At 39.1% G+C, this 21,329-nt stretch overlaps 1 protein-coding gene across 1 annotated transcript; it reads right to left on the bottom strand.

The window, feature by feature from the left end:
• Window positions 1-4,783: 4,783 nt before the first annotated feature.
• Gimd1 (GIMAP family P-loop NTPase domain containing 1) lies at window positions 4,784-15,268 on the bottom strand. Its single transcript, XM_057792862.1, has 2 exons — window positions 14,876-15,268; window positions 4,784-5,044 (listed from the first exon to the last, which is right to left on the bottom strand). Exons 1-2 carry the CDS (start codon window positions 15,266-15,268, stop codon window positions 4,784-4,786), a joined length of 654 nt encoding a protein of 217 aa, XP_057648845.1.
• Window positions 15,269-21,329: the final 6,061 nt, after the last annotated feature.

The following is a 21,329-nucleotide window of genomic DNA, read 5'->3' as shown; positions in this document are numbered from 1 at the left end:
GAAAGGCAGAGATGGTCTGATCCTTCTGCCAGTGTCCCAGGATGCACACCCCTCATGGCCGTTAACATACTAAAAGGTACAGGAAGGCTGATCTAGTTAAGTGAGAAGGTCTAGTGTGGAGGGTTAGTGTGTAAGTGAGTAATGGCGACTGATGTGACTTCTAGGGCTTTGTTTACTTCCGGTATCTATCTCAGCTAAGGACAACTATTGTTTCCTAATAAGGCCCTTCTCCTTTATTAATTTATTTTTATTTTTCCCTCTCATTTTTAGTTTGTTCTCTTATAGGAATGCTTGAAAAGCTTAGCCTTATGTGAAAGCAGAATATCATCTACCTAAAAGCTAGTGGACTAGTAAAAGGAGGTGTTCTTTAAGTCAAAAGGCGGGGTAGCCACAAACGAGCTGCACAGATGGCTCAGCACTTAAGACACTTGGCTGCTCTTCCAGAGGTCTGCTCTTCAATTCCTACCACCTACATGGCAGCTCACAACCTTCTGTAACTCCAGGCTTCTGACCTCTGAGGGCACTACATACATGTCATGTACAAACATACATTCAAACAGATCATCCGCACACATAAAATAGAAATAACATCTCAAAACAAAACTGTAATAGGAGATTGCTTGTTTGTTTCCCCGCTGTCCAGACCCGAATAATCACACAAAAACTATTAATTGCAACACTGCTTGGCGAATGGTTCAAGTGTATTCCTAGCTAACTCTTATCTCTTAAATTAACTCCTTTCTATTAATCAGTGTATCACCACGAGGCTGTGACCTACTGGTAAAGTTTTCTGGCGTCTTTGTCCTTCAACAGCTACATGGTATCTCTTTGGCTCTGCTTACACCCTCTCTATATCTCCGTTCAGATTTCCACCTGACTTTACTCTGCTAAGTCATTGGTCAAAACAGCTTTATTCATTAACCAATAAGCGAGCAGGTTCCTCCTTTGTAACCCACCAGTGGGCTAAGGTTGTTGTCGGATAGATCTGAGGCCCACAGAAGAGATCTCCATGCCTTTCTGTAACCACCTCCTTGTTGCTTCCACTCTCTTATCTGTTGGAGTCATTTTCTATTACCATAAATACAACATAAAACCATTATCACCTTTAAACATAGCATTTGAGGTATGAAATCTGTCCTGGGCCATAGTCCCTTCTAATTGGCTCCATAATTGAATATCTCTAAGGGATTTACTTTGAGGTAGAAGTTGTGATTCTTTTGCATCTACAATAACTTAAAAAGGAAAGAAGGTCAAAACAGGAATCACATCAGAAATCGTTCATTGAGGTTTTATATCTAGAAAAACTAACCCAGTAAGTTTTAGAGCTGGTTGGTTTTGGGAGGTGATCACTGAGGTCCCCAAAAGGGCATGCACTGATCACGCTCTGGCCCCAGCTTCTTAAAAGCACCATTCTATGAACTCAGAAATTCAAGTACACTATCCTATGAGCTTCAAAATGTTCAAAACCTTTCCAATCTAAAATTCAGCAAAAATTTGTTGTTGTGCAGAGGAGGCTACCATGCAGATTGGACATCTGAAGAACACAATTTTTTTTTTTTGAAGAACACAAAAATTGCAAATAAAAGGCAATAATCAAAAAGGTGCCAGGACACCCAAGGACAGCCATAACAGTGTCATTTCTTTTGCCTAGAGCTAATTCTTTTCACATGAGTCTCTTGTGAGTTGCAGTTATTTCCAGAAATGATTAAGTTCATGGATAAATATATGAACTATCACCCAGAAAGAGCTTCACAGCTCAGCCTCAGGGAGAGTACAGCGGGAAGGGTTCACTTCAGTGACTTGTAAGAGTCAGCTACCCTATTCCCATGGACACATTCTTTTCCTACATTCCTTATGCTGATTATTATGAAGACCCAGGACTGCTGAAACACACTGCTCATGCAAAGATATGCTTGATATTTAGCATTGAATATGCAGGCATGCAGGGTATGTTGGAGAAAACACTTAATAGAGACATTGAGGAATATGAAGACAAGGTAAAGATTTGAGTTTCTAGTATTGAGGCGTCATGTAGAGGGAAAAGGGGAAGAGTCAAATCAACAAAATCAAGTTATATTTGAAAATGCATAACAAAATCTAGTATTGTATATACTGCTAAATAATTTTTTTAAAAAGATAATGATAAACTACCAGGGATGTGCAGGTTAAGTGGTATAAGCTGACCCTTGTGCACAAGAGAAAGTCTTAGTTGCCTCCACAGAATTCAGTTATATGGGGAAAAAAGATTCCTAAGCTGTCTTATGTGGGGGATGACGGTATCCTGCAGGTGCTAGTTCCATGGGGATGGAGTCGCCCTTAGTTGAAGGGATGACTAGTGGGGTATTTGGTTGAACAAATAGTTGTGACTCTGTTATCAAACAATGGTAGGAAATATGTACCTGATTCCTGTTATGCATATGAATTCCAGTAGAACTTCCAAAGCATCACAGATATAGTAACATTATCAAATTAGCAAAATGATAGGAAAGAGTGAGAAAATCTAAGAAATAACAGGACCATAAAACAAATAACAAGGGCAAATGAGGGGAATCATCCTGTGTGCTTTAAGAAAGATGATATAGTAACAATTTTATTTGACAAAACACTTGTGTACCCAGACTACAAAATAATTTGAGGGAAGTGTTAGAAAAATCAATCTGATAATATCAGGAAATCTTGTAAAAAACGAAAAATAATCCAAAAAAACTTGAACTTCTGGATATGAAGAAATGTAACAAATTTCAGAGTTCAGGAAATCCCTTGTGTTTTTCATGTAGCGCAAGATAACAATATTGTAAGTTACTAGACTTTTCCTTTTTGTTCTTTATTAAAGCTGTTACATGTCACACAGACATGAAATGCATGCCCATCACTATCACCCCACCTCTTCCCACAAATATCATTCATTTTGTTGTTCTGAGTTTGCCTTGACAGGATTAGACCAAGGGGCTTCACAAGCTGGGCAAGCACCACACTACTAGGTTACATGCCTAGTTTGTCTATGGTATATTTAAAATTGACTAGAGAAGTACAAAATTCCCAACCATTAAAAATGACTGATAATTTAAAAGATCAAATGCTATTATCCTGATTTTATTACATAGTATATAGCATGCATTGAATTCCCATAATACACTATAAAGATGTACAAATGTTATGTATCAATTAAGCACCCATTATCATTGAACTATTCCAGTGCCTTGTAATAAAGGCAAAGATATAATAAAATAATGGGAGAGAATTAAGGCTCAATCTCTGACACTCTTTAGCTGTCTACCTAACAAGTAGGCAGTTGATGGCTTATTTAATAATCACCATCTGTGCTGGAGTTCAAATGATAGCATAAAAGTAGCCTTTATAAAAGTAGCCTTTATAAAAGTAGCCTTTATAAAAGTAGCCTTTATAAAAGTAGCCTTTATAAAAGTAGCCTTTATAAAAGTAGCCTTTATAAAAGTAGCCTTTATAAAAGTAGCCTTTATAAAAGTAGCCTTTGAGAACCGCTTTTGGAGAAAACCCATCAGTTATAATCCTGTCTCTGATGAAAATTACTACAGGCTACCACAGTGAGAAAAATAAAAATGTAATTTAACTTTATGAAAAAAGTTTATAAATTAGTGGCATTCTGGGAAGATTCTTATCTGATCACATGTGGAGGTGATATGATTCTGCCTTGGTGACAGACTTGTCTCTTGATAACTAGAATCGCTTTCCTTTCCTTATCACTGGTGTATTCAAACCACCCTGAAGATCACTCTTACATGGTCAAACCACCTTGATACCTGATAGCAAAGCAAACAAATGACTAGAGAGGCACTTATAGTCAGCTATGGTAGCTAGTATAGGGATTTGCTAAAGAGCATGCTCTGAGTTTTCCTTAATATTTCTAACCCTAAACAGAGCCAGGAGGTCTCCCTAAAGCAGAAAGGAAACCCAGCACTGAGTCTCTGTCACATGCCAATTCATGTATTCATTGCAGTAACTATGGAGTATGTGTTCCAAGAAAAGAAACATACCCTGGCAAGGTAGTACAATTTTCCATCTCTTGTATCAAGTAAGTAGTGAGATTAATTTCTTAAAAATGAGGAAAATTTATTCATTTTAGCTTGTATTCAAATATAGTGAGGAGCTTATAAACTACAAGAAATTTTGCTTCATTTTCACGAGGTACATGCCCTATGAAACAGCATCCAAACCATGAAATAGCATTATTAAAATCTCTGAAGGCTACCCCACAGCATCCTTTTGCTCTTCTGATCTACAGAACTTATACCTCCAGAGTAGTTAGGTAGCATTCATTTATACTGTTTCTGACCTTTGTATAAATGAAGTCATAAAGCACACTTCATGTCTGGCTTCTTTCTATTGACACTGTAGTTGACTCTACTGTTAAAGATGATTAATTTTGCTCACTTTCATTACTGTAGCACCTCACTGTGTGCATATACTACAGTTTACACATCATTCTATTCAGGAACATGTGGATAGTTTTCAGCTTTTAACTATTATGAATGGTGCCAGCATGAACATTCTTATAGATGCATCTTAATGCACAAAAGTTCACTTTCTGTCGGATAAATACTTATGAATATAATTCTGACATCGTGAGATTTGCAATAGAAATCTTGAATCCTTATCATAACTTTTTATTTAGAATTTTCCAAAATAGCTATACAGCCGTGCAGGGAATTCTCATCTCCACTATTCATGTGAACAAAGGCAGATTTTAAAATCAAATTCCTGACCCTAATAGATACCTAGCACACTTTTCTTTTTTGCTTAAGTTTTATGTAAAACTGAGAACTTGATAATGATTTTCTTTGATAAATTCCAAGATTGTTTCTAAGATTTTAATTCTCTGTTCATTGCATGAGTTTTCTCTTTCATACAGGAAAGTATACCTCTGCTGAACAGAGCGTAGTAGAGTCAACAGCGCGTCAGGAGCCTCACTCAAATACTCGTCTTCACTGATCCCTGCCTCTTCTATTTTTTCTGCATGGCTGAAAAGAACAGCAGTGTAATTCTTCCAAGAATCTCCCAGAAGTTCCTGAAAGAGAGAGAAGTTAAATGACTGTTTGCCTTGGACTCTATTCCTCAAAAGTGAACAAAGCTGATATTAAAGTCCAGTGTCATTAGCCAACAGAGCCCTGTGTCATGATATTTGTGAAATCTGATCTATGTAATGGGAAGTGGCTGTGAGCTCAAGTGTTGTTAGCACATTGAGGAAGATGGATGGGGTTTCTGAACAACAACAAACGGCTTTATTTGACTGTCTTGCTTGCTGTTATAATTGATATGCAAAGACTTAATGCTGCAGAGAATCTGGCCACACTGCATGTAGTATGGCCAGCACTCAGTGGTCGCTTATACTTACTCCACAACCAGATCCTGTGAGAAGCACTCAGTTCCTTTAATTTGTGGTACTTTGAGCAAGGCAATTGTTACAACATCTATTTTTTCTTTTTTTTTTTTTATGTCATGTTATCACCACGAAAGTATCTACTAAGGGATTAAAATGACATAATCTGGTTATGCTCAATTGATTAACTAGATGACAAGTAACGGAAAAGCTAAGATTAAAATCCATTTGGTGAGTTGGAACAGCTACACAAGATTACTGCAACCCTCATGTTCCTCTTGCCACATGCCTGGAATCAAAGGCAATTGATCAAATGGCCGCTTCTAATGTGCCTGAGAAGCACTGAAGTGTGTTGTCCCTTTGTTTAGTGATATGTACAAGTGGGTTGTGCAATAAATTCTTCCTTGATTAGTGAAAATTAGCTGATATGAAGCAGAAACCATGGCATGTGGCGTATTGCTCATCCAATGCTCAAGGCATCTAAGAGTAACCATTTAGCTTTTGAATGTTTCCAAACTTATATGAAATCATAGCCAAGTGACAGTAAAGTAACATTCTCTTCCTTCTGTATGCTCCTATGTCTGAAATATTTCCAGTTTATAACACCTTTTTAAAAAATGTAAAATGTCTATGAAAAATAGGATAAGAGGTAGCAAGGACTTCTATTTAAACGAAAGCAAACAGAAATAAATGAAAAATTTGTGGCAGATTATGCTATGCTTTTAAACTGGGCAATCTCTTTTAGTCTCCTGCCGCCTCTCTCCCTCCCCTCCCTTTCTCTCTCATTTTGTGTTTTGTGAGACAGACTCTTACTCGGTCCCCAAGGCTGACCTCAAATATACTAACCTGGTGTTTGCCTCCCTTGTGCTGGGTTGGAGGCAGGAACCACCATGCTTGGACACGCCTAACTTTTTGGTATTCCACACAAATCTTTGCCCTAATACTATTACTATTCATGTCGTGGCATCGAAAATTGACACACTGAGCTACATACACATCAGTAATGTTTTCATTGAAACAGTCTGGAAAGCTAGGTCGCAATGTATATAACAAATATGTGGTTGTGTTTATGGTGTGGTAAAATGAAGGGAAGGAGTAAAGAAAAGAGACAGTGAAGGAAGGAATTGGAACAAGTAAGTCTAATTGGAAAATATGTATGAAAATTCTGAGGCAAGGATTTTAGAGATATTTATGACTATGGATATTAATTCCAACTCCTGGAAACAGTCTGGCTGTTATCAGAGCCATTTATTTATACATATGTTACAGGAACTTAGTAGTGGCCTCTATGAAGGCTCATTCTGTGTCTGCGTTGTCATCCCAGGGTCCGGCACACTGTGAACTCTTAGCAATATCTGCTTAATATTTTGGAATTTGGATCCTCTTGGTTGAGTCAAACAGCAGGCTTAGTTGTTTAGTTTTGAGGGCTCAGTTCTTAATTTTATTCTCAGGGACACAATCCTGTACTTCTGAGTTTTATAGCTCCCTGTGGTAGATTTCTTACAGAGACTACCTGTTTGCTCTTACCTAATCAGAATTTGTCTGTCTACACCGCAGAGGTACAGGTTCCCCTAAAACATCCTGTTTCAAGAAAACATGAGCCATCTTTTTAAAATCAGTGTATGAGACAGCACTGTCTTGACAGCACATACATGAGGATTATGCAAAGCAGGGCTTCATTGATCACATCTCGTGTGCTTTTAAATCCAAGTTCATTGAAAATCCTGTTTGTTCAGCCACTGGAGATCACAATTCTACCAATCTAAGTATCCATATGATGCCAACAACCCATGACATGACAAAGGATTTTCGTAGGACTCTGTGGTGCTTGCAGTGTATTGTACATATTTCTGGTAGAGAGGAGACGCACGCTGCAATGTGAATGAGCATTGATATTAGCATTGAACTGTGTCCTCTCCCTAATTCATATGCCGACTCCTAATCCCCAGTCCCTCAGAATGTGACCTTATTTGGAAAGAGTGTCATGAAGATGTGATTAATCTAAGGAAAAGTCATTAGGTTAGCTCCTGGTCCAAAATTATTAATGTCCTTATAAAACAGGGAAATGTGAACAGAGACACAAATATAAGGAAAAGGTCATGGACCCTGGAAATAGTCATGTACAGGAGAAAATAATCCAGGAGAAGGCCTGGGACACATCATTTCCTCGTGGCTCTCAGAAGTAGCAGACCTTGCCAATTCTTTGAATTCAGACTTCTGACCTCAAGAACTAAGAGACAATAAATACCTGTTATTTGCCACAAAGGGATTAGCATGGGTCTGCAAGATGGCTCAGGGGATAAAAGTATTTACAGTTTGAGCCTGTATGTCTGAGTAATTCTAAAGGCTTATTGGGAGAAAGCTTGTTCTCATCAAGAGAAGAGGCTCTCTGGCCTGGGTAGAGACACAATGTCCCAGCAAGGCCAGATCAAGGAACCACCCCTTGGAAGGTAGACTCACCTAAGCCATGAAAAAACAATAGGTGGAATAATTTTCTCTTTAATGTGCTACCATGTCTTTCCTTCCCAGAATTCCAGAATTTCCAACTCACAGTGCAGTGCTCACCAGGCCGTGGCCATGCTTCTTTTGGTCTCCTTTTAAAGCATGCTCTCCCTAACACTTCGAGCGTCCCCAGCATCTGGGGGCTCTCTTGCTCTTTTTCAAAAGCCTCCCTTCCACCATTTTGCTGCTTTCCCACTGTGTGTCTGATTTCCACACTGCCTTGAATGGCATGGCTTTTTTTTCTTCCCTTTTCCATACTGCTCCTTCGAGTACCTGCTGAGATTCACAGCTTACCTGCTCTGAGTGTTTTTTAAATTCTAATAAAATTGTCCTTTAACTTCTGTTTCAATCATTCTGAAATTATATTATTGAGACTAAGAACCCCAAGAAGGGACCTGGATTTTCCCTGTATCATCAGGCAACCAGGAAAGCCCCTCCCCGAAGTTCCAGTAACATGATGTCCCGAGTTAGATCCTTAGAACCCACACAAAATCCAATCCCAGTTGTCCTCTGACCTCATGCTGTGATCCTGTAATAGACACAATCACAGCTGATGATGATAGGTAACACTAAAATTAAAATAGAATTAACATAATGCAGGAGTAGGGATTGTATGATATTTATTGTATGACTTTATTTCCACTCAGGTCCAGCTACTGACCCTTGATCTTGCTCATATCTGAAAGTTTCTCACATTTAGTACCCCAGTGTGCCATTTCTGTGCCCCAGAGATTGCTGTGATACTAAGATGTTTATGTACAGGTTAGGAAATAACTGGTGCTGTGAGCCCTTGAGCACCACCAAAACCACCGTCCTGATGACTTTGGTTGGTACCTAGACCATTCTTGCCATTAAATATTTCTGAGTTATCATCATAATAAAAATACACGATAAAAACACTATTTTGTACAACCCTTTCTAGAGGTATGTATCATAGCACAATTCTTTTCTTACTGAGTTCATATTTAAAAAAGTAAGTGGCATAATTCTCCTAGTTCCTGGCTTTCCATAACAACATGCCCCCCTTTTATTCTTCAGGTGATTCCTATACTCCAAAGTTATCTTGCCCAGGAGGGATGAATGAAATCACTGAACACCTTGACACTCACAAGCCCGCATGCTCAGTCACGGGGAATATTTTAAAGACTTTTTTTTTTCTTTAATGAAAGGATACTTATCTCCTAAACTATGAAAGAAAACACACTTTTGAGTTACTACCCAAACCAGAAAATAACGACAATTTACTCTCTAATCTTTAGCCATTGGCTAGAAAACAGTTGAATAGTGTCTCTTGGTGATAGTCATCTTGTCAGTGGCCGAGCATGTCCTCTGAGGACTCAGAAAATGAACAATCGTGGTTGATCGATGTCTCAAAAGAAATTCAAGGGCAATATAAGTAAAAGTAATTCATCTGGTGCTAATCATTTAAATATAGAACGAAGCCAAGTAAAAATGCTACAGCCACGGACTGTTTGGTTTCACAGTGCTCGCAGGTATGAGTCTGTCTAGTCCTTTTGGGACAGCTAGTAAGAATATAAACTTTGTTTTCCAGGAATGGTTCATTTTCTCAGGACCTCACCAGCCCTGCCCCATTTGTTTGTGGTTGATGAAATCATCGCATCTGGACTTTTTAGGGGGAAACGTTAGAAAAAAAGCCAACAATTACATCAGCTGAGAAAAAAATTATCCTGGAACAGGAGGATCACACGTACATGTATGTGTGTGTGCATGTGTGTGTGTGTGTGTGCATGTGTGCGTGCTATACCCTTACTCTCATCCCAATTTAAAGTGTTACATTTTCTTTCCCAGGTAGTCAAAGCTGAATGATAACATCTCAAGTCATATTTAGGGAATATTCAACACTAGAAAGCATCTCTCCAAATCGCCTCATTTTAAACACGAGAGTATTAAGGCCGTGTGATGGTAAGTAGCTTGATGGAAGTCACATGGTCACACTGGGTTACCGGCAGGCCTTAAGAAACCTTAGGAAAAGTTCCCTGACTGTTAGAGCCTTAACTAATAGTGATATAAAATGATAACTCCTACAGCTAAACACTTACGGTGCCCTTACATGCCACTGTCTCAGTTAAAGGAGTTACTACTGTCAAGACCATGTTGCAACCCAAAAGGAAGTCAGTTAAGTAAATCTTCTCATCACTTGTAACCAGTGAGGTTCAGAGAAGTTACTTACTCAGGGTCACAGTGAAAACAAGTAGCTAAGAAGGACCCTGGACACAGGTATGTGTAACTTACCCAGAAGCCATGTTCTTCACCTCTGTAATAAGCCAGCCCCTCTGTCATTCACTTGAAGGAGTGTTCATCACTCATAACAGAACTGCTTTGCCATTTTCAGTGGCTCTCCTTTGTAAGGTGAGCTCAGGGCTAAACATGTCAGATTCACTAACACGATTGTGTAGAAGTCTTTAATATCAATCAGCGTCCTTTGTGACTGAGACTCTAAAACCAAGAAAGGCTAGTAACATTAGGCTTGTCTTTGAGTACATTCTAACAGCTGATGAGGCTCATAAGATTGTCTAGTACATGCAGGCCCACCACTGGTCTTTGTGAGCCTAGTCTAAATGAGCACCCACCAGCAACATCAACAGTTGAGTGACTGATTCTAAGACAAAAATATATTCTTGAAGCCTGCTTGTTCACAATAATAATACTGCCCATGATTGTACAAAAGAATATAGACTTTATGTATTGCCGCCCCTTCCCCCTGTCCAACACAGGATTTCTCTTTGTAGTCCTGGCTATCTTGGGAACTGTTTCTGTAGACCAGAGATCCTCCCGTCCCTGCCTCCAGAATGCTGGGATTAAAGGCATGAGTTACCACTTCCTGACTCACTGCACTAAACTCTGAGAGTCTTGTGGAAGAAAGGGAGAAGGGATTGTACCTGCCAGGGTCATGATGGAGTAATCCACAGAGACAGCTGACCTGGGCTTGCAGGAGCTCTTGGGTGCTGGACCAACAGTTAGGGAGCTTGAATGGGACCGACTTAGGCCCTCTGCATGTGAGTGACAATGTTGCTTGGTCTCTTAAGAAGGCTTCTAACTGAGAGCAGGACCTCTGCCTGGTGCTTAGTTGGCTTTTGGCAACCTGGCTCCACCTCCATTTAAAGTTAGGAGCTCAGTCCTGCCTCAAATGGATGCACCATGCTTTGTGCAAGCCCATGGGAGGCCTGTCCCTTTCTGAATGGAAATGGAGGAGTGGATGGGGAAGGGATGGTTGGGAAAGGGGCAGGGACAGGAGGAGAGGAGGGATTGGAAACTGGTTGGTATGCAAAATAAACTAAAAAATATTATTTAAATAAAATAAAATAAAACAAAAAAGAATATAGACTCTAGTCAGTTCATAGGTTCATCCTCTAGAATGACTTTGTCTCCCTCAGGCTGGCTCTTTATTGGAGAAGACTATTCTATCTTCTCTATTTGTGGATTTTATTTTTAACATTCAAATATCCCCACTAACACACATTCCTTTCCAATTTGGAGGATACAACTCACTGACATCTCTAGTAGGGACCTAATACAAATAAAGAATAAGATCATTTGGAGGAATGCTTTAATCATCACAGCTGGCAGCCTATGAGAAATATTAAAGCAAAATATTAAAACACAAAGCAGGAGCCAATGGAAAGGCACAGGAAAGACAAGGCCAGTCCTTTCATTCCAGGACTCCCTTCTTACCCAGAAAGGGAAAGGAGAATTACCCATTCTCCTTGTTTATCAGCCAAGAAGGAAACAAAATCCAGCGAATGCCTGGAACCCATGAACCTTAACAGCCCCTTAAACAGCTGCTCTTGGTCCTGTCGAATATCAAGACATCTGGCGGCTTCTGCTGGTTTGAGAGCACATACAGCCAGCTGTCATGGGTATCTGCGACACCTGCAGAAAGGAAGTCATAAGCTTCCAACTTGGCCTCAGAGACCATCAACAGAAGACCAAGAGGGACCCCAAACAAGTCTGCAACTGCTTCCAGCACTCACGGGCTACGGTGAGGATTGATAAGTCTTGTTTGTTGATATTCAGAAAAAAGAGAAATTATTTATTCTAGAAAAAGCAAAACAACAAAACACGATCTGAGCTTTGCTTGTACCCATCTCCTGTTGGTCTTCTAATCCTGACATAGACAACGACTTAAGGAAGGCAGCTGTCGGAGAAAGCTATGCAGGTACCATTTCAAAAGACAAGACATGAGTATGAATTAATTTGCCTTGTAGCAAAACAGTGTATTATAATGTTCTGTATACTAACACTAGAAGAATCTATTTTCAAAATGTATAGTATTGAATTCTTCTGGCCTCAGCATAGGGAAGCATTCTACCATAGTGAAGAATAGTAAGATATATGGAGAGGGTCAAGATGGCTTTTGAGAAATAGCTTCTAAATTTACTGAGTTTATGGAAAGCAGCTATAAGTGAATATTAAATATATTCTTAAAATTACCCTGCTGTTTGGGTGCATGTTTCCTGCTACTTGATTCCTACCAGAAATGCTTTGAAATACAGGCTTTAATAGCGTGGGAAACTGTGTGGTTGCCTTAGATTTTATATTGCATTTTAATTACAACCATCTTGTGTACTATTGACAGCACGACTTGAATCTTCAGGAGTTGGAAGTTGAATGTTTTGCTCTGGTAACTCCACGGTTTTCACTACTATTCTCTTGTGGTTACACACTTGGCTTTCCCCAAACTTTTATAATCAGTCAAAACCACTGAGAAACAAAACGTGTGTCTGTCATTTGGGTCACTCTTTTGTCTTTGCTAGTAAAAGGGGGAAGCCCTTCATCGGAACACAGTGACTAGGGCAGCCCCTAGGGTGAACCTCTCTAGAGAATCAAGAGCTTGGCCAGAAAGAAGCAGGTCAATGAATAATTTCTAGGAATTGTAAATAACAGTATTCATAGACCTTTTTCCTACACTTTTCCTGGTAATATTCATGTATACATCCATTGTTCCTCCAAAACCCTTCTCCTGACCTAGCTCCTTTTGCTGGACTGTCTAATGAATGAAGGCCTCCACGTAGCAACTAATGAGAAAGGAACAAATAAACAGGTATAAACACATGTAGCATGTATTATTTAGGTTCTGCCTAAAGTATTTGTAGTTCATGGCTGGAATAGAGAATTTTCTATAGATTCTGTGGCAGGAAAACATGGAAAATTACAGATTTCTTTCTTGTATTTACTAAGTACGTATCTGCCATTTGGGTCAGTGTTTTGTCATTTCCTATTAAAGGGGGAAAGTCCTTCATCTGAACATCTGTCAGAGCTGTGGTAAACAAGGCACCACAAGGAGAGTTAGATGTCTTTACTTACCCAATATATAGCCACTGATCTGGACCAAGATATTCTGTGTACTGTTGTCCCTCAGTGTCTATGGGAAAATGACTCACTGCCTCAGCATTTAGCTAAACCTGTTTGTTCTCAAGCTAGTTATATAAAATGATGTAGTATTCACATAACCTATGCCCAGTACTCTTTATAATACTCTAGATAATATCTAGATTGTACTTAGTATAGTTCTAACAGTACAATGTAAGTACTGCCCTACATCATGTGTAGTCTTTCTTCAATGCTTCCCTTAATGCTAAGTCTTTCATCACTCTTCTTAGCCAGTACACTACTTTGGAGTTAGCACATTGTCATTTCTGACACTTATTTGCTTCTTCTAGATTATAAGCTTCCTGTACTCAGGCCTCCTGTCCCTGCAGGTGTTCTGCACTATGTGTGATAATCATCAGTGGATAAATATGCATTGTTGATGAATTATTACAAATTGTTCCCTTGATGTTGTGTGGTATGTTGGTATTTCAGTTGGTAATATTGAACCCACCTTCTCTCTCTCTCTCTCTCTCTCTCTATATATATATATATATATATATATATATATATATATAAATATATATATATAAAATGTGTGTATTATATATATATATACACACATATGAAAGTGCAGAGACACAAGTCTTACTCTTGAGATACTGTTTCAATATTAATGGGAAAATATGCATTTTTAACAAGTTACCCAGCTGATTCTGGTGCAGATAGTCCAAATAAAGTGATATTTTATTTGTGTTTTAGTAAATGAAGCCTTCCTGAAAATCAGAGTACAGAGCTAAGCTACTAGCGCCCAGGGAGTGGTGACACACACCTTTAATCTCAAGGCTCAAGGCCACCCTGGGCTATATGATATTGGATCTGTCTAAAAACAGAAACTTTAAAACTCACACAAAGGTGATCCCAGTGTTTGAGAGTCACATGCCTTTAATCTCAGCACTAGAGAGATGGAGACAGGAGGGGTATGGCTGGGCAGAGAGAGGAATATAAGGCAGAAGGAGACAGAAGCTCACGGCACTCTGAGGTTTGGTGGAGAGCTTTGCGGTCTACAGTCACACTGAAGACAGGATCGACCCTTTGTTTTTCTGAGCCTTGGTAGAGGTAAGAACTCTCTAGTGGCTTGGTTGCTTTGCTTTTCTGATCTGAAGCTTGAACCCCAAAATCTGTCCCTGGGTTTTTATTACTTATTACTTATTACAAACTTACTCAAGTTCAAGGTTCTTAAGGATTTAAGGCTTAACTTCCAGAAATTAGTTTCTAGAAATTTCTGTCTATGACCCAGAAGAGTGGTTCTCAACTTGTGGGTTGCAACCCCTTGGGTGTCTCTTGTCAGATATTCAACTTGTCATATATTTACATTACTATACACAACAGTAGCAAAATTACAGTTATAAAGTAGCAATGAGATAATTTTATGGTTGGGAGTCACCGCAACATGAGGAGTTGTAGTAAAAGGTCACAGCATTAGGAAAGTTGAGAACCACGGTTCTAAAGGAAATTATAAAACAGAACTGGAAGAAAATCAAGTCACTTTTTACTGACTATTGATATATGACTCACACTTTGAAGTTCAAGTATCTTTTGAGCCAGTTTGTTCCTGTGCCTCGCCTCTGCAGAGAATGTCCCCAAGTGGGAAAAAATGGTGCCAGTATGATTGCATCTTTGTATTACCTGGATCAACTGGACTGGGTTTGATGCTTCCTGTCCAAAGAAAGGCACATCAGCTCTCTGGACCAGCAGAGCAAGATGGAGACCCTCTTGTCCAAAGTGATGTGCCAGGGCCTTCTTGACTTCCTGTGTTACATGTTTCGTGCTCAACTTGCTGTGTGGATACCCTGGAGTGTCCAACACCTGTATCTGTAGGGTTATTTCTTGTCCCCCTCGACGCATGAAGCTGCGGAGGTGACAGCTGCGGCCCAAACTGCACTCTGTGGTTACAGAACCTGGAGAGAGACGGCTGGAGAAGTCATCACTTCCCAAAAGAATATTCCCAGCAGAACTTTTTCCACTCTGCGTCCTGCCAAAGATAGCCAAATTGATGATCATCTTGTTGGTGTCTGTCATAGCTGTGGGAAAACAAGGGCACCACAAAGAGAGTTTAGTATCTCTACTTACCCAATATATAGTCTCCAGCATGGCCTGGGATAATCTGTATACAGTTGTCCCTCAGTATCTAGGGGAGAATGACTCACTGCGCCAGTGTTTACCAAAACCTGTTTGTTCTCGTTGCTTATATAAAGTGATGCAGTATTCAAATAACCTATGGATAGTACTCTTTATAATACTCTAGAAGATATCTAGATTATACTTAGTATAATTCTAATAGTACAGTGTAGGTACTGTCCTACTATTGCTTGGGGGAACAATGACAAAGAAAAAGAGGGTTTGTATATGACCAATACAGATATTTTTATCTGAGTATTTTCAGCCTGTAGTTGAGTACATCTCCAGATGCAGCATCCATGGATGGAGAACTCCCTGTTCTGCCTGTGATTTAGTGCATCTACAGATGCAGCATCCATGGATGGAGAGCTCCCTGTTCTGCCGCGTGATGTGCTTCCTCCTCCTCTGCAGTGACCTAAGCAGGTCCATGCGCTCCATTACAGAAGCCACACAGACAGAGTGGAAATTGGAATAGCAATAACTGATAGTGGGGAAATAGAGGAAAACCAAATAGAAGCAAGGAATGTCTAAGGACAGGATAACTGCAGGAAAAGGGGGGAGAGGCCAAATCCCATGAAGATAAACTCATTTAGGGAGAACATTTTGATGCCTCCATGTAGTGGAAGAGAGAGTTCAGGATTGAGATCACTGAGTTCAGGAAGCACTGGGGAGATTTAAAATTCATTTCCTGTTGAAGAACTGGAAACACAACAGTGGAAGAAGAGGCCTTTTCAGCTACCTTCTTTTTCTCTTTTCGGAAATTTTCTTTTTGTTTTATTTATTTTTATATGTATAAATGTTTTGCTGGCATATATGTCTGTGTATCACATGTATGTCTGGTGCCTACAGAAGCCAGAAGATGGGTGTTGGATCCTGTGGAACTGGAATTAAGGCTAGTTGTGAACTACCCATACGGGTTCTGGGAGTCAAACCACGGTCCTCTGAAAGAACAGCCAGTTCTCTTAACCACTGAATTATCTTTCCAGCATTCCCCTGCCCCCTTTGAGACAGGAGTCTCACTCTGTCTCTCAGGTTGGCAGGTTGGCCTGGAACTCACTATGTAGCTTGAACTGATCTCAAACTTATGGCTATTCACCTGAATTCACCTCCCTGGAGAGCAGGAATAACAGGCATGAGCCACTACGTCCAGGTCCATTCGGCATTATGTTATCTAATTTAATGTTTAAAAATCATACTTAGAAGCCGGGCGGTGGTGGCGCACGCCTTTAATCCCAGCACTCGGGAGGCAGAGGCAGGCAGATCTCTGTGAGTTCGAGGCCAGCCTAGTCTACAAGAGCTAGTTCCAGGACAGGAACCAAAAGCTACGGAGAAATCTTGTCTCGAAAAATCAAAAAAAAAAAAAAAAAATCAGACTTAGAATTAAAAGTGATTCTAACATAGTTTTAAAGCACCATTATTCAATTATTAGGAGAAAGAGATACTTATGAATGCAGTAAAGTCAGCCTAAGAGCACGAGCGTGTGTTTCTCAGAAGAGAATTGTCTGCTTGGCATTTTAATAGTGTCGGCACCTGCCCATCTCCCCAGTCCCTAAATATGTAAGTGCAGTATTCCTCTTCCCTGCTTCCTGAATGCTGTTCACCTAGGAAACATACATGCTGCAAAAGATGGCTACTGCTTCTCCTTATGAAACATTGCTTTACAACCAGGAAACAGTCTAATGAAAGCAAGGGCTACTAGTAATTTCTATTAGGAAATTAATTATTTCCTGTGTGGCTGACCATTACAAAGCATGGACTCTTGGATGAAACTCTCAAGTTCATTCATTGAGGAAGCGAGAGAACTCCCATGGAAAGACCCTGCACGGCGCTGTCAGTTCTCCTGCAGTGAATAAGCCTCAGAGCTTTTTAAGGCCACAGGTCTTTTTCATTGACTGATAAGCAAAACAACTGGCAAACTGTCAGATGACCTCAATTTGCTAACTCATAAATAAAGACATTTTAATAAGTAATGGAAATTATTTTGCTTGTGATTTACAATTCTATTATATGGTGTTAAGTAGCCTACTTGTTCTTTAAGGCCCCTCACCCCAGTATTTCCCAGTCTTACCACACATACCTTTAAGGAACCACACAGCTGAAGAAAAGATCATGGGTTCCAATGGCCCCCGAAGTAGCTCTCAGTTCATGTAGCTCATTCATCTATGTCATGTCACCTGCACTGAGTTGCCATTCATTTCCCTCTAGTTCTGAATCACATATCTACTATGTTTTAAAACCGACTGTGTGCCGCTTACCTTTTCCAGTCCTGGAAATGTAGTCTTCACAGACTTCCTTGGATCTGGTACAGTTTATTCTTTGAAATGAACTTTAGTCTCCTGGCTGCGTGGTACCAGCAGGCGACTGATACTGCATTATTTTGCTTAGTTAATCTGTTACCAGACATCCTCTTTATAAGTGATTAGCTGTCTTCTAATCAGAGCCTACCGGCGTTACCTGACAGGCCTATAATTTTAGTAGATACTTCCTGAAAACGCTGTTTCTAGAATTAGACTCTTTGACTGAGTGTGTTTCTAATAAATAACAACGTTCCTAGAATAAAAGTATTAGACATTCTTAGCCAAAGTTACAAGTTTTCCCTTTCAGTTGATAAATGCTACATCAATACTTCATAAAACATCAACAAACATATGTGTATAATAATTACAGACTATGTAACAGTATTTAATTCACAAATTCAAAATTCTATAAGAAAAATTCTCTAGGTTATTTCTACATACTTGAAATGCATCACCTTAACCTGGTCAAATCTCCTGTGTGCTTTTTGAGATCATGCAATTTTCATCATCAGATAATCATCATTAAATATGACATTCAAAATGCACAATTAAGTGTTCATTACCATTAAATAATTTTTCTTTAAAATTAGTTTTGTTTTGATATTGAAAACTCAGATTTTACTTTCTCCACTTCTTAGTATACAATCCATATTTCCCCAAACTCTTTCCCATCACATATAAGACACAGCAGCCTCATTCTGGTTACATTCTGGTGCTCTCTTATGGCTCCCAACAAGTCTATTGCATAGTACTTCCATGAAGGCAGTCTGGAGTCAGCTGGAACTTCTTTGTGTGAACACAGCAAGGAAGATGGGGATGGGATCTATCCTTCCTGAGAACATCAGCTGTCTGGAATGAAACAGAAGAGAGCTTCCCCCAGGTGGCAGTAGCAGCATGCTCCCTCAGAAGGAGTTTTTATTCAGAATTGAATTTGCTTTCTCAAAGTGTAAAAGGACATCCAAGAGTCTACAGCAACATGTATTCATTGTAGGGTGGATTTTTTTAAAAAAAAGAATGGGAGCAAGTGGGCTGTTGTTCTGTGTTCTTTTATGGAAGGGAGCAAGCATACACAGACCCTAAGTTTTCAATTTCTCACCTTTGAGATCATAGGTTAGGTCATTTGCTGAATGCAGCAGTCCAGTTGACTGGTTACAAAAGGAAGAAGACAATTCACAAGCATAATTGTACATGCCATTGGATCTGCAGAGTTTTAGAAACATTGTCTAATGCAATATTAATGTTGAGAAAATTTCATGGATTTAAAGAAGGAACATGTACTAATATTAAACAAGCTAACCATTTGATCATTTTTCTTTCTGTTTGTTTTGAATCCGGGTACAATAAAGTTATCTTTTTACTGACTTTCCTAAATATGCCTTATTGAACTACAAATTAATTATCCTTAATTAGGCAGTTCCAAGATTTGTGGTAGAAAGCAAAAATTAACTACTTTAGGTCAAAAAAATTAAAGTGGATCCTGAGAAAATGAGGTTAAAAATATCACAAAAAAGCAAAAGCCAGCCTGCTGATGGCCAAATGGGAAGAGTCAAGAAAATAGAGTATAAACTAGGAGGATGAGGGTCTGTGGGCTAAGGATAGGAACTTCAGCATTATAGTCTGGTGGATTCTCTCAAACTGGAAACCAGAAAGAACCCAGGGACTATATCAGAGCAGAAATGGCTAAGGTTCAACATTTTATCCTTTGCATTTCTGGGATGCAAAAATTACATGCTTTTGTAGTTTCTTTATGCAATAGATTTTCATTTTTGTTTCAGTTTTGCTTTTTATTTCATTTCCTTGGTCAAAACAAGAAAATTTCAGGTCTATCTGAATGAGAACCATCAAGTTGGAGATGGAGGTATGACATCTGAATAGAAGGAAGTCAGAGGCAGGCCAGCTCGACTGGAAGAATTCTAGTTTCCAGGAACTTGTAGCAATCAGTGAGAGGATATTACCATTTCCACAGTCCATGAAATCAGATATTTTGAGATTAAAATACTTTAGCTGATAAATATTATATTTCAAGCTTACATATGATTATACTACATATAGTCATATTTATAACATTCACATTTGCTTATATAAGCATGTTTGTGTGTCTATGCACATATAAGCAAAGCTTATAACTTGTCTACATATTCAGTAAAATTTCACATCTTTCATCAAATGAATTTTGTTATAAGTAGTTGTTGGCAGACAGCGGTTTGATTTTAATGAGTGAGCTTCCATTTTAATGAATCTTTATTTTAATTGGTTCAAATTTTGAACTCTTTGTTTTGATTATATTTCTTTTTATAATAAAGAAGACCCATAGAGTATAGACCAGATTTTCTATCATGGCCTATGGACCTAGGCTAGCCCTACACAATTTTGAACTTTCTCTCAGCTGACAAAAAGGTTGAGGTTGATGGTGACTCTGGTGACTTGGTCTAGACTGGGTTTAGAGTAAGGATTCAGATCTCACCTTTCCTGAGACACTGGGGAGACAAATGATCTTAATTTGAATGCTGTTGGGGCAATGAAGGACGTCCAGGTTTGGACAGGACAATGGCAAAGCCTTCAGTTCAAGGTGGGTTAGGTTTGTGTGTTATAGTTTCCAACAGTCACACCCCCATGCAGGAACAGTCAGGATGGTTCATATTTAGTCATTTTGTTATTTGCTTATTTTTATTATGAATATTTGTACATTTCTCAAACTATAAAATTAGTATTTATTTTTCAAAGTATTACACACAGAAATAAAAATATTAAAATACAGGGAGGAAAGAATTACTTTTGAATATTAATTTCTAGAGATTATGAGATAGTGACTCCTTTGGAGTCATTTCTTGTTTCTAACTGTACCTTCTTGCTTTTCATTCCTCTTCTTTAAGAATCACCTTTTCAGCAAAAAGCACCAATGAAGGAAGCATCCTTGGCATGTGAACTCTGTGGTGGCAAAAACAGTTGCTAGCAATCCCTCAAGTTATATCACTTTTTAATATGTTACTGCATTCAACTTTATAGTATTCATATTTTTAGAAACTTGATTAACAATGAGATTGCTTTATAACATTTTATTTTTAATTTAATTTAACATTTTAAAATGTATTTTACATACCAACCACAGTTTCCCCGCCCTCCTTCCCTCCCATTCCTGATGTAGGACAATGGTCTTGTACCCTGTTACTTATATTGTTTTAATAAAATGCTGATTGGCTAATAGCCATACAGGAAGTATAGGTGGGTCAACTAGACAGAAAGTAGAGTTGGGGCAATGAGAACAGGAGAATTCTGGGAAGAGGAAAAACTCAGTCTGTAGTTGTCACCCAGACACAGAGGAAACAAGATAAGAATGCCTTGCTGATAAAAGGTACCAAGCCATGTGGCAAACACAGACAAGAATTATGGATTAAGGTAAGAATTAGTTAATAATAAAGCCTCAGCTAATAGGCAAACCAGTTTACAATTAATATAAGCCTCTATGTGTTTCTTTGGGACTGAACGGCTGTGGGACCAGGCAGGACAAAAACCTCTGTCATCACATTCCATCCCCCTAATTGCCATCTACCCCCTCCCCATTCACTCCTCCTCTTTCTCCATTCAGAGGCAGCAGGCCTCCCAAGGGCTTGACTAAAGCATGGCATATCAAGTTGAGGTAGGACCAAGCTCTTACCTCATGAGCC

This window comes from Chionomys nivalis, chromosome 18 (assembly GCF_950005125.1).
Source record: "Chionomys nivalis chromosome 18, mChiNiv1.1, whole genome shotgun sequence".
In the NCBI taxonomy this organism is placed as follows: domain Eukaryota; kingdom Metazoa; phylum Chordata; class Mammalia; order Rodentia; family Cricetidae; genus Chionomys; species Chionomys nivalis.
The sequence above is the reverse complement of the archived record's forward strand: the minus strand, read 5'-3'. Positions and strand labels throughout refer to the sequence as shown.